This window comes from Piliocolobus tephrosceles, chromosome 10, assembly GCF_002776525.5.
Source record: "Piliocolobus tephrosceles isolate RC106 chromosome 10, ASM277652v3, whole genome shotgun sequence".
NCBI classification, from domain to species: Eukaryota; Metazoa; Chordata; class Mammalia; order Primates; family Cercopithecidae; genus Piliocolobus; species Piliocolobus tephrosceles.
The window spans coordinates 66,053,557-66,068,002 of record NC_045443.1 but is presented as its reverse complement, the minus strand read 5'-3'; the positions used below and the strand labels follow the sequence as shown (position 1 = coordinate 66,068,002).

Genomic DNA, 14,446 nt, shown 5'->3' with positions numbered 1-14,446 from the left:
CTTCACACAGAAGTCAGGTTCTTCCTTTCACCTTCCTCCTCAAGTCGATAGAGCAAGATTATATATTGTAGATATTACAGGTACAAAAGGGGATTTTTAAAAAAGGAATCACAAAAACATCTTAAATGTCCAGCTGTTCCTACCAATACATCAATTCTTAGTTTTAAGATAGAGTCTAGGATTAATTCAGCAGTCACAAAATTAAAAAGAGAAAGAATATGGTACAAAAAAATTAAAATAAATGAGCAAGTAGGGCATGGTGGCATGGGCCTGTAGTCCCAGCTATTTGAAAGACTGACGTGGGAGGATTGCTTGAGCTCAGGAGTTTGAAGCCAGGCTGAGCAACACAGTGAGACCCCCATCTCTAAATTAAATGAATGAGGTAGGGAAATTAAAACTTTCACACCCAGGACATGCCTGTTCCCACTCTGTAGCCTTCATGCAATACTCAGGGAAAAAGTCTTCATAATTCCTTGGCATAAGTCACACCAAGAAAAGTTTTTAAAAATTAGTATGTGAACCTGTGATAGGAAACATGCCCTTGTTAAGAGTTTCTTCTCTAGAATGAAAACCCAGTTCTTCAAGACTAGGCACTGAGGGAACTAAATTAAGTTGCCTGAAATTTCCCACTCAGGTGCCCACCACTTTTGGTGTTCAGGAAGACAGAGGCATCTGGGAATTGTGAGGAGCACATTGGTGCTCTTGGGGCTCCAACTTGAACTGTATTTAAATAAACAGCAACACACATATTGACTACCTAAGGACTCAAATGAGTCCAATTGGCCAGGTACAGTGGCTCATGCCTGTAATCCCAGCACTTTGAGAGATCGAGGTGAGTGGATCACTTGAGGTCAAGAGTTTGAAACCAGCTTGGCCAACATGGCGAAACCCTGTCTCTACTAAAAATACAAAAATTAGCCAGGCGTGGTGGCAGGCGCCTGTAATCCCAGCTACTAGGGAGGCTGAGGCAGAGAATCACTTGAACCCGGGAGACGGAGGTTTGTAGTGAGATATCATGCCACTGCACTCTGGCCTGGGAGACACAGAAAGACCCTATCTCAAAAATAAATAAATAAAAATGAAAAACAAGTCCATTTGAGGGCATCCTAATTAAGAGTCTAAGGTTGAAGGAATTTTGTAATTCTACAACCTTAGTGGGTTTCTGTTGTTTTTTAAAGTACATTCAAAAAATAAGGCAAAACAAAAGATGAATACAGAGGCGAGGGGGCATGCAAAACAAGTTTCTAAATAGATGACAGACCTTGTCCATTTACCCACATAGTTAGGATGGAAGCATATAATATTCCTCCTCCTCATTAGGCTAAGTAGTTTTCCACTGTTGTTCAACAAATAGGTAATAGTCTTTGGAAATAGTCACCCTAGGTTGTACAAAGTTTCTATATATATATATATAGTTTGTTGCAAGTAATAAAACTAGTTTTAAGACTCACTTCTTTCCCCTCCCCCCCAAATCTAGTCTGTATTTGTTTTGGTATGAATTTTTTGTTTTTATTTTTTGCAAAGCAGCATAGCAATAATCATGATTACGGGACTGCATGAGCTGTAAAAAATCATTTGCATATTAGTAAGAATAAAGAAAACAGGAAGACAAGATTAACTCTTTAGAGAAACAACAACAAAAAAAGCACATAATATAGAGCTGATCAAATTCTATGATCCCATCTCAGGCTTCCTGAGCCAGCTCTCTTTAGGGGTGGCATCTATAAATACATATTCAAGAAATTCCTTAGATGATTAGCAAGTTTGGGGAATTACTGTTTTCTATTAGAATCACATTCTTTTAGTTGTCTCCTGTTTATAAGCCCTACACTCTAGCCTATTTGGTGTATTTGTTGGTTCATAAAAATGCCCAGCATTTATCATTTCTTGCTCATACTGATTTCTTAACCTGTAGAGCCTCATCCTTCTTGTGTCTTTGCCTTTGCAAATTCAGTGCATTACTCAAATCCCAACCCAATATTACTTCCTGAGAGTCTTTTCAGCTGGAGATAGCTTCTTCCTGCTCAGACTACTTGTAATTCTTTTTCTTTTTGGAGACAGTGTCTCGCTCTGTCCCTAAGGCTGGAGTACAGTGGCGCGATCTTGGCTCACTGCAACCTCTGCCTCCCAGGTTCAAGAGATTCTCATGCCTCAGCCTCCCCTGAATAGCTGGGATTACAGGCGCCTGCCACCATGCCCGGCTAATTTCTGTAATTTTTAGTAGAGACAGGGTTTCACCATGTTGGCCAGGCTGGTCTCGAACTCCTGACAACAGGTGATCCGCCTGCCTTGGCCTCCCGAAGTGCTGGGGTTACAGACGTGAGCCACTGCACCCAGCCACTACTTGTATTTTTTAATGACACCTTTTAAATGTACTTATGGTATTTTCCCTATTAGAAGAGCTGGATTTGTAATCTCCAGTGTATTCAGTGCTTACTATGTGCCAGGTACGCTAAGTCTTTATATGCTCTTGTTTTGATAGGAAGTTTGCTAAATGAAAGCTAAACTAGAAATGTCTTTAAAATAACTAAAATAATAATAGCATGTTACGTTAGAAAACATTCTTGTTATAGTCTTAATTTTAATATTCAAAAAATACTAAATTTTATAAAAAATTACTTATCTGGCTTAAAAATAAATCTATTTTCCATCATCTTTATCATTTTAAAATATCAGAATGCTTATGATTACAGAAAAAACTAGAATAGAAAATTTAATTTTCTTATTACATGATAAAGAGACAATCCTCGAATTTGTAAAAACAGAAAAATTTTAGTTTTTATATAGTTTTATTAATAAGCAGACACAGAAATGCTGATATACATACATTACATGTTCAAAGTGTCACGATAATATTCTGAAAAGTACAAAATTCAAATGTCTAAATTTTACATGGCAATGCAGAAGAAAAAATTAATAACAAGTATATTTTATTAAAAACTTCATTTATCATGAAAATTAGTGAGATTACAAAGATTAAACTATAACTGAATTTCATACCCTAATGGGTCAAGTCCCTGGTCTAGGAGCATTAGAGAGGACTCTCTTAGCTTCTGCAGCAACTTCCTTAGCTCTTCCTTAGAAAATACCTGATTTTTAAAAAGAGAAATAAGAATGAGAACAAAGACAAGTATGAACTTAGTTAGCTAATCAATCTGATTAGCTTCATATAAGAAGAAATTCCTCTTTAAGATTTAGGTAGCCAGAGGCTAGTAAGTTAGAGTGGTTCAGGAATTTCAAGGCGAATTCTCAGAGTCAGTCTGTATATTTCTAACTGCTTACAAATATATATACATTTTGGGAAAAAAGCATAAACATTAAAACAGGACTATTACTTTAAGAAAATCCAAGAACAATTACAAATGTAAACACATCTTCACAAAATATTACTACAGAGCATATCAAATCATTAAAATTTAAAACTACAATGCTCTAGAACTTACCAGGTACAGTTTATGGCGCTCAGAGGATACCATATCTGCTAACTGTAGGCATTCCTGATACTGACCAGTACTGTGCAATATTGTATGAAGCAGAAAACACAACATTGGCAGACAAAGCTTTCTCAGTAAAACCATTTGATGTGTTCTTTCATGGTCTTCTTCAGCATCCTACAAACAGAGATCAATAAATCATTTTAACAATTTAAGCTAAAGATCCTTACAAAAAGAAAAGCTAAGTACTGAATCAAATCCAGAATGTAATTGGTAGACAAGATTTAACAGCAAAAAAGTATGAAGACGAACAAAGTAGACTACAGAGAGGTCAGAGGTATGACAGTGAAAATAAAATGCTTCTGCAATTGTATTTCTAATAAACTTACTGTGTCCTGAATAAAAACATGCATAAAAAGAATGAGTTAGAAACTGAACATCATCAGAGCAAAAATCAGAACAGAAAACAATCACCACTCCCTTGGATGTTTACACATATAAATCAAGATAGCTCTAAGGAGGCCTGAGAGGACACACCAGACTGACAGCAATGACTGTTGCTGGGAAAAAGAGGATATGGGGAGGGGCACACAGGGAGGGTCAACTTCACTGCAGACTACTTTGCTTATAAACAAGGAAAATGGAATTTATGATTTCCTCATATAATTTTTAAAAACAGAAAAACAGAACCTATAGATTTGAATAATACAATTAATGAGTCAGAACAGATATATGAGGAAAACAAGTAGGAAAAACAATTGTCTGTTTTATTTATTATATTCCTTTATACATACATGGATCTTTCTTAAAATCGATGTGAACAGTAAAAGTACAGAAAAAAGAGTAAACCTCTTATGCCCACTACATTTACTTACAACAAATTTGAAAATTAAAATAATTAAAAAGTAATCAACCACATAATTTCTTTTCTTTTTTTCTTTTCTTTTTTTACCTTTTTCTTCTTTTTTGAGACAGCGTCTCTCTCTGTTGCCCAGTCTGGAATGCAGTGGTACAATCATGGCTCTCTGAAGCCTTGATCTCCGGGCTCAAGCGATCCTCCTACTTCAGCCTCCCAAGTAGCTAAGAACCACAGGCATGTGCCACCATGCCTGGCTAATTTTTTTATTTTAAAAAAATAATAATTTTATTATTTGCAGGGATGGGGTCTCCCTATGTTGCCCAAGCTGGTATCAAACTCTTGGGCTCAAGTGATTCTCCTGCCTGAGCCAAAGTGCTGGGATTACAGGAATGACACACTACAATTTCTGAAATAATCTTAAAAACAGAAAGGAAATCAATAGCACTAATAGTGCAGAAAAAAACAAAAAACATAAAAACAGGACAAGCTAAGATAATAAATGCTCCTTTGAAAAGCCTAATAGAATATCTAAAAATATCTTCATGTGAGAGGCTATATTAAATTGCTAAAACATTTTTCAAATGAAGATGTAAGTGGAGGGGTTAATCAACAACAAAATATAATCTGGTAATTAATACCAAGGAGTAATTGTACTGATTTGGGCTAAAATTACCATCAATATTTTGGTCCTGTTTGAAGCATAAATACATAAAAGCAAATATTAAAGTGCTTCTTTACAAGGGAAGCACCTGTATTTCTTTCCTCAAATAGATACTTGCTACCTTCAGAGGTGGATTTTAAATACTTCAAGGTTTTACTTGTAATTCATATTAGTGATCCCAACCTAGAACCCAGTAAGAATAAGAGGACTGCTTCTTTCTGGACCTTTCCATTTGTGCTCCAATATAGTCTTTCTGTCTACGTTAAAGAGGCCGGGTGCCCCTGGCTTCTGACTCCCTGTTGCCTGAAAAGCAGCAGATTACTTTCTCATCTCATAGGATGGACCCAGACTTGCTTTTCCTAAATCCTGTTGCTGTCATAATATCAGAGTGTGCTGCAGGTAATCTCTTTTGCTAATTATAATGAATTCTGATAATAGCGGGCAGGCTGCCAGCAACCATCCAGGGTAATGGCTGACAGACCCAGCAATTTGCTACAAGGAAAAGTAAATAAACAGCTCTGCTACAACTGAAGACATTTTTCTCATCTGAATGAACAAAACCTTTGAAATAGCCCGTAAATATGTAAAACAGACAGATTATTTCCACTAGGGATAGCGTCTTGTAGGTGAGAAAAACTCATTACCTAATATGTGTTGATAGCAAGAGTTGATTGGTACTGTTATTACAGCTATTCCTAATCTGAAGACAGTACATTAACCTCAGTAACGCAATTATCATTCATTTACCAAGTACCACTGAAAGCCTCTCATGTGCTCAGCAGTATTTTAAGTGCCAGAGTCAAAGAAATAAAGAAAACAAGGTTACTCCCTTCATGAAGGTTATATTCTAATGAGGGTAGACATAAAAAAGCAAATAAATTAATACGTATTATATCAGATTGTGCTAAGTGCTATAAAGAAAACTAATGCAGGATATGGAGATTAAAAGGGACAGGTGTGTGTGTTACTTGTGTGTGTGTGTGTACACACATGCATACATGCTATTTTAAATAGGGTGGTTGGATTGGGGAGAAGTTCTTTAAAGAGATGAGATTTGAGCAGACTGCTGAAAGAAGTACAAAGTCATCCATGCACATATCTTGGCGAAGGAGCATTCTAGGCAGAGCGGAACCAGTGAAGAGGCCCAGAAGGCTAGGATATAGTGAGGGGAGAGCAGTAGGACACAAGATTAGGGGGTTAGTTTAAAAAAAAGAACAAAACAAAACAAAAGTATGTATACTCTTGTACATCAAGAAAAGAAAGATTTTATTCCAAGTGCAATAAGAAGGCATCAGAAAGTTCTGAGTAAGAGAGTCGCATATATTCCATTCTGAAAGGGTCACTAGTCCATCTGCATAAGGAACAGGTTGTATAAAGAACAGTGAGAAGCCAGGGAAGACAGCAGAGGCTTGGACTAGAATGTACTAGAGGTAGAGGTAGTGAAAGGTAGGTAAAGATGACCTGCCTGCTCCATTTTCTCTGCCATCCCACTGTGCCACCAGCCCCAACACTAAGGGGACTATTCTAGTTATTTAAAAACTTGAGGGGTAGCTATATAAAAACAGCACATAATGCTAGGGCTATTGCATACAGCCGTGCCTTGTACAAGGGTGGCTGGCCAAGCAAGTCAGTGAGGCTGAAATCTAGCCTGTGTTCTGTTCTACATGTTGTGTGCACTTGGCATGGAACCTATCTATGTAAGGGAAGGGAATTAAAATTTTTTTTTTTTGAGACAGAGTCTCCCTCTGTTGCCCAGGCTGGAGTGCAGTGGTGCAATCTTGGCTCACTGAAACCTCTGCCTCCCTGGGTTCAGTCGATTCTCCTGCCTCAGCCTCCCTAGTAGCTGGGATTCCAGGTGCGAGCCACCATACTGGGCTAATTTTTTGTATTTTTATTTTATGTTTTTGAGACAGATGCTTGCTCCGTCGCCAGGCTGGAGTGCAGTGGCATGATCTCAGCTCATTGCAACCTCCGCCTACTAGGTTCAAGCGATTCTTCTGCCTCAGCCTCCCAAGTAGCTGGGACTACAGGCACGTGCCACCAAGCCTGGCTAGTTTTCTGTATTTTTAGTAGAGACGGGGTTTCACCACGTTAGCCAGGATGATCTCAATCTCCTGACCTTGTGGTCCGCCCACCTTGGCCTCCCAAAGTGCTGGGATTACAGGCATGAGCCACTGTGCCCGGCCAATTTTTTGTATTTTTAGTAGAGACGGGGTTTCACTATATTGGTCAGGCTTGCCTCGAATTCCTGGCCTCACGTGACCTGCCCTCCTCGGCCTCCCAAAGTGCTGGGATTACAGGCATGAGCCACTGTGCCCGGCCAATTTTTTGTATTTTTAGTAGAGACAGGGTTTCACTATATTGGTCAGGCTGGCCTCGAATTCCTGGCCTCATGTGACCTGCCCTCCTCGGCCTCCCAAAGTGCTGAGATTACAGGCATGAGCCACCGCTCCCGGCTAGAATTACAATTTTCTAATTCACATACAAGTGACATGTGTCAGCAGGAGCCTTGAACAGTGCCCTATGTCATCGACCATATAGGAGTATTAGGCTCAACAAAGGTGATTAAAATGTTATTAATCATTTAACTGTTCAACAAACCTCTTTTCTGGATTAGTTTTAAAGAAATAATTGAGACTGAATATTGATTTTTAAATCCCTGATGAAACAAAATGGTGTATCATTCATTGCCTTCCATCTCAACTCCATTGTTTTTTTTTCTGAGACAGGGTCTCACTCTCTCACCTAGGCTGAAGTGCAGTGGCATGATCTTGGCTCACTGCAACCTCTGCCTCCTGGCTTCAGGCCACTCTCCTGCCTCAGCCTCTCTAGTGGCTGGGACTACAGGCATGCACCAACATACTGGGCTATTTTTTTTGTATTTTTAGTAGAAACGGGGTTTCACCATGTTGTCCAGGCTGGTCTGAAGCTCCTGACCTCAGGTGATCCACCTGCCTCAGCCTCTCAAAGTGCTCGGAGTACAGGCGTGAGCCACCACGTTTGACCTCAACTCCAATTTTACGAGACCCCAGACTATTTTGTGGCTTTCACTACCTAATCTACTTAATTAATAATTAGAATAGCAAAGATTTATGTATAAGTAAAGCACTGAAGTCTTTTCAAAATTTAAATGACACTTAATTAGCATTTTACAACATTAAAATTTTATCTTCAAAAGAATCAGCATGAATCAGATGAGAAAGGTTTTGCCAGAGGAACCTGTGGAAGGTTTAAAACAAGTCAAGGGAGTTCTACTATGAACGTTAGGATAAAAAGTGGAGACTCGGCTGGGCACAGTGTCTCACTCCTGTAATCCCAGGCACTTTGGGAGGCCAAGGAAGGTGGGTCACCTGAGGTCAGGAGTTCAAGACCAGCCTGGCCAACATGGTGAGATCCCATCTCTACTAAAAATACAAAAATTAGCTGGGCATGGTGGCAGATGCCTGTAATCCCAGGTACTTGGGAGGCTGAGGCAAGAGAATCTGGGAGGTGGAGGTTGCAGCGAGCCAAGGTTGTGCCATTGCACTCCAGCCTGGGTGACAAGAGCAAAACTCTTTCTCAAAAAAAAAAAAAAAAAGGTGGAGACACAGTGACTCATGCCTGTAATCCCAGCACTTTGGGAGGCCAAGGGGGGAGGACAGCTTGAGGCTAGGAATTCAAGACCAGCTTGGACAACACAGCAAGATATCGTCTCAAAAAAAAAAAAAAAAAAAAGTCAGGCATGGTGGCGGCGTGTGCTTGTTGTCCTAGCTACTGGGGAGGCTGACGCAGAAGGACTGCTTGAGCCCAGAAGTTTGAGGCTGCAGTGAGCTATGATCAAGCCACTGTCCTCCAGCCTGGGTGGCAGAGCAAGATGTTGTCTCTAAAACAAAAAAAGAAAAAATAAAGTGGAGACATTTGAGATAATTACTCCATCAGTAATAGTGGCAAATAGGGGCTCAAATTTAGTTCACTGTCCCGCCTCTACTCTTTTTCCTTCTGGTCAGAGAGAAAAAAAAAAAAAAGCAGCAGCTAAAATTAAAGAAGTATTAAACAGATGAGGGTATGAAGAATAGCAAAAGGAAAGATACCAAGAACACTCCTATCATTTTCTTTGTTTTTTTAATCACCTGGAGTGCTTTAATATAATATATAGCCTGTGTTGAGAACCAGTTACAGAAGTATTAAGTGCCATAAGAAAGGCACAAGTTAAGTATTTTCTGAGTACTGGAAAAGAAAAGATTGTTTCCACCTGAAAGGGAACTGGAAACACAATTTTGAATACCCATGGACTTCCCTGTAATGGTTTCTAAAGGAGTCAAATCACTGGTTTACAAATTTTACAAATGCTCCAAGAAGCCAGCATTTCCAGTTCTCAGACAGCTCATCAGGTCTACAGAGGATAAACTAAGCTACTCACTGTTTCTGTCATGCACCAGGGTCAGGCTGCAATGTCTTTCCCTTATATGACTATTATCTCAGTATCCTTTCTTTCCCCATCTCAGCTCATCCAAATTCTACCAGTATGTTCAAGATTCAGTTAAACGTTAACATTTCAAGCATACTTTCCAGTTCCCTTTCAGGTGGAAACAATCTTTTCTTTTCCGGTACTCAGAAAATACTTAACTTGTGCCTTTCTTATGGCACTTAATACTTCTGTAACTGGTTCTCAACACAGGCTATATATTATATTAAAGCACTCCAGGTGATTAAAAAAACAAAAACAAACCCCTGCCCTACCTCAGACCAATTACACCAGAATCTCCGGGAGTAGAACCCTGTAGTATTCTTAAAAAGTTTGCCAGGTCATTAAAATGGACAGCCCAGAGGTGAGAGCCCCTACCTTAGCTATGCCTTACTGATACTACTCGAGTTATCTTTATATCTGTAAATGGAGTCACATACATGTATAATTAAATTTTTAGCTCCAGAATTTTTAAAAATTAAATTTTTGTATCCTGTGTGAACATAGTAAATGTGAACTGTTTATCCAAGAATCAAATATTCCCATTCCCTAGCTAGTATTTTCAGTTTCGCTTAAAACATGGGATTTAGCTATATCTACAATTATGTAAAATCTGTAGATGCTCCCATTTAGAGACAGAACATTTTTAAAAAAACATGGTGAGTGTTTCGGTTTTTGGCTATAAACAATGCACACGGCTTACCTCTCTAACATCCACCATCCACCCTCCATCAACAAACAACAAGACGTTATACATTTTCTCCTTCACATCAGCAGTTAGGGCATCCAAATGCCCTTTCCAAATACCAAAATCCATCTGCAAAACAAACACAAGGCAGACATATAATGTATAAAACCCAATAAATAATGTATTTGTAAAGTACAGACAGGAACATACATATAGAACATCATAAAGAGTTGACGTTTCAGTCTGCCAAATACAAAAATAAGTATTAACAGACTGCAGTTAAATAAAATGCTAAAATGTTAACTTTGTAAATGAATGTTCATGTCACCTGAAGGCATTTTTCATGTTTGGTTAATTACCTACAGAAAAGTAAGTAAACAGATTGTGTCTTCCAAAGCAGGACATTAACAGGAAGATTACCTGTTATGATAGAAAGATAGTGCTGAAGAAATGATCCATTTAAATATACAACATACATTTATAAGATAAAATAGGCACATCCCAGATCCATATTTAACTTACTTCATATTTCTTTTCTTTGTGTTCATGAGCCACTTTCTCAGTAAAAGTTGGTTGAGGTATCAAGGTAGGTTTCTGTGGAACTGAATTCATATGCTTAAACCACTCATTAAAGGTTTCATGGGCTTCCTAAAATGTAAAATAAAAAACCAAAATATAAAATAACAAAAGTTTTCACTTTTATCGTTTCTCCAAAATTTTTAACATTTGATTCTTAGAAATAATTTTGCAGCATCAAGAAATAAAACTGTTCAATATGTATTTTTTTGCCTCCAAAAATTCATATCATGAATAAATGTTTTGTCAAGTGACAAACAAGGTATATATATTGTGTTTTCTGGCATATTCTCCAATATCAGCACCCTGACTGTATATGTATCTTGACATTTATCGCTCTGTAACATAGGCATATGTACTTGTCTTCTTAACTAGCCTATTAGTTTTTAGAGGGCAAGGATAGGGTGCTATCCACAGATTTGGCCCTACTACCTAACCCACTATAATTACGTAATTATTTATTGAATAAATTTTTTTTTTTGTTTTTGAGACAGGACCTTGCTCTGTCACCTAGGCTGGAGTGCATGATCTAATGAAGATAAGGCATGATCTCCGCTCACTGCAGCCTTAACTCCCTGGGCTCATGTGATCCTCCCACCTCGGCCTCTCAAGTAGCTGGGACTACAAGTACATGCTACCATGCCTGGCTAATTTCGTTTTTATTTTTTTGTAGAGATGGGGGAGTCTCACTGTGTTGCTCAGGCCAGTCTTGAACTCCCAGGCTCAAGCGATCCTCTTGCCTTGGCATCCAAAGTGTTGGGATTATAGGCATGAGACACCGCATCGGGCCTTGAATGAATTTTGAATGAGTACGTTGCTATTTTAGTCATAACAAACCTACAGCATCTTGCTTTTTCTCAGTTATTGATAAAAGCAGAAATTTAAAGCTGAGACATGCATTCACAAAATCTTAAGAAAACATAACTTCCAGACATCATAGACACTATCTACCATGTGAGATGATCTTGGTTGGTTAGCATCGATTAGAGAATCATGCTAATGAAGACAAGGTCATGATGTCAGTCCCCTTGTGGATGAGTCAGCACTATAGTCACAAGAGAGGTAAGATGAACCAACACTACTTCTAGAAAAAAGTTCAAACTCTGAGAGTGAATCCGAAAAATCATCATGAAGATAGGCACATTTGCGGCTTTCTTTACAGTCTCACCAAATAAGCTCTGATGCACAAATGTTCTCTGATAGCATTATCATCTTCAGCAGGAAGTGGACTTTCCATTCCTTGTTCCTCCCACTGATTATAGATTTCTGCTATAGAATCCTGAGGAATTTTCACAAATACTTCTTTTGCAGCTTCGTGCTTTTTTGATGCTGTGAAAAAAGATACACAATTTTGAATACCCATGGACTTCCCTGTAATGGTTTCTAAAGGAGTCAAATCACTGGTTTACAAATTTTACAGGCCCAAAGCACTGTAAAATTTGATAGGGCCAAAAGCACTCTGTTAAAAGTCTTGGTGATCTTTCTACCTGACAGACTGGCTTTTTCCTATCTCAATGTGATACTATCACAAAAGGATACACCAAGTGCAGTTACTTTTACATACTTCTATGTCTTGACACAATTCATTTTTCAAAGTCTGATAGCCTTGAGATTATTTGCAAAATTGATTAAGACAATGAAAATTCACCGTTAAAATGTTTTGTTTCATAATACCAAGTTTGATAAAGAGTGGCTGGTTTTTCCCTCCCCATGGAAGGATCAAAAACAACACCCCCAAATTCAAAAATACATGAACTTGAATAAAAACGTTTTAAAAAAGAATAAAAAGTCTGGGTGTGGTGGCTCATGCCTATAATCCCAGCACTTCAGGAGGCCAAGGTGGGAGGATTGCTTCAAGGCCAGGAGTTCGAGACCTGCCTAGGCAACACAGTGAGAACCCATCTCTAGAAAAAAATTTTTAAAAATTAGGTGGGTGTGGTGGCAGGTGCCCGTAGTCCCAGCTACTTAGGAGGCTGAGGTAGAAAGAATGGCGCCCAGGAGTTTGAAGCTGCATAAAAATATAGCATACCCAAGAATTTTCTCATAATTGCATTGCCTTGTTTCAGTGCTTCTGCCCTCTGCGCTGGGTCAAATACCAACCAGTCAATTACATCAATTTTTAAACGATCCTCCTATTTATGAAAGGGGAAAAAAAGAAAAAGGAACATCAGGGTTTTTTTTTTAAAGATATTCTACAAATTAGTAGAATTAACTTACACCTATACTTCCAGTAAACATCATTTTCCCTCAAGTTATACAAAATTATGAAAGCATCTAAGTTTCCTTACTGTATTTTCACATTTAACAGCTCTCTATTAAATTATAGAAAATACTGCTGGGCATGCTGGCTCACACCTGTAATCCTAGCACTTTGGGAGGCCAAGGAGAGCGGATCCCTTGAGCTCATGAGTTTGAGACCAGCCTCGGTAACATGGCAAAACCCCTTCGCTACAAGGAATATAAAAAATTAGCTGGGCATGGTGGCACATGCCTGTAATCCCAGCTACTCGGGAGACCAAGGGAGGGTGGCTTGAGCCTAGAAGGCGAAGGTTGCAGTGAGCAGAGATAGCTCCACTGCACTCCAGCCTTGGTAATAGAGCTAGCCTTGTTGTCTCAAAAAAATAAAAATAAAAATAAATTATAGAAAAAACTTACTGGATTATTAATCTGGAATTATATACTGTATGCCTCACCAATTTAACCATGTGATTCCTTTAAATGCTACTCTAAGATAGTTTTCTTAGATGTAATTTTCTATTTCTTTCTGAAAATATGAGTAAGCAAGCTACATAAGTTAGTGATTCAATCAAGTATTTAAAATAACCGGATGAGCAACAAGCCAAAGCTGAGATTTTTTTCTATTAAGAAGCTCCTTTAACATACTACTATAAGTAATCCTTTATGTAAGACTTTAAATTTAAAAGGTCTGGGCTGACAAAGAAACATTCTTAAAAAAGAAAAACTAATGTACTACTTTTACGAAGGGAGAAGTTCAGCAAGGAATAACATAAAAGATTATTAGAAGTTATACAACACCTCTGCCCCCCATCCCAAATTACCTCAGTAGTGCCAGTATCTAGGGCTGGGGCCAGGTCATGATGACTAAATTCACCATTATCTTTCTTTCGAATATTCTCAACTACAGTTTTTGTTATTGTTGCAACATCCAAATCTAAATAATTTTTTGAAGCAACAAAAAACAGAGATTAATAAATGATAGTAATATTTTTTAAATAGTCATAATGATTCAGTAAATTTGGAACAATAATTCCTTAAAATAAAATATGTAAAATATGAAAGATATTTATACAAAAGAAAATGCCAAAATTAAAAGATATTTTACATATGAGTTACAGCATAAGTAACTTTAGTCCTAAAACAAAAATTCCCTGAAAATTTTATTCCTTTTTTCCCCTCAACAGAAATAAGATTTAAAACTAGAAGGATAAATGTTACTACAGCCAAAATGAATATTTGCCTACAAAGGCCAAAAGACAAACTTTTCAACCATTTTTACCTGCTTCTTTAGCCAACTCCAGGCAATGGTGGCGCTGTTCAAATTCTGTAACACTTTCCAAAAATAATGCATACTGGGCAACAGCTAGGTCTTGAGGCAAATGACAGGTATAAAATGCTATGAGATTTGTATGTTTCTCTCTTATTAAAAGCTAAAAAATAGAAAAAGATCAAAGTATGTCATAATAAAATAAAAAGTTTACTTCAAAATTTCAAATGTATTCAGGAAAGGTTCATACAGATGTGGATTTGTGTTGCTAACAGAATA

The 14,446-nt window shown here is 37.9% G+C and overlaps 1 protein-coding gene across 2 annotated transcripts in view; it reads right to left on the bottom strand.

Annotated features, from left to right (window-relative positions):
- Positions 1–2,752: 2,752 nt before the first annotated feature.
- The window catches only part of NUP107 (nucleoporin 107), a 57,161-nt gene continuing 45,467 nt past the window's right edge, over positions 2,753–14,446 (bottom strand). For both annotated transcript variants that reach the window (XM_023195340.1, XM_023195341.1), the window contains 8 exons: positions 14,180–14,330; positions 13,722–13,834; positions 12,692–12,794; positions 11,831–11,991; positions 10,609–10,734; positions 10,102–10,215; positions 3,444–3,611; positions 2,753–3,089 (listed from right to left, as the gene is read on the bottom strand). In XM_023195340.1, coding sequence (XP_023051108.1) covers positions 2,982–3,089; positions 3,444–3,611; positions 10,102–10,215; positions 10,609–10,734; positions 11,831–11,991; positions 12,692–12,794; positions 13,722–13,834; positions 14,180–14,330 — 1,044 coding nt within the window. In that variant the 3' untranslated portion in view covers positions 2,753–2,981. The remainder of the gene's footprint in view (positions 3,090–3,443; positions 3,612–10,101; positions 10,216–10,608; positions 10,735–11,830; positions 11,992–12,691; positions 12,795–13,721; positions 13,835–14,179; positions 14,331–14,446) is intronic.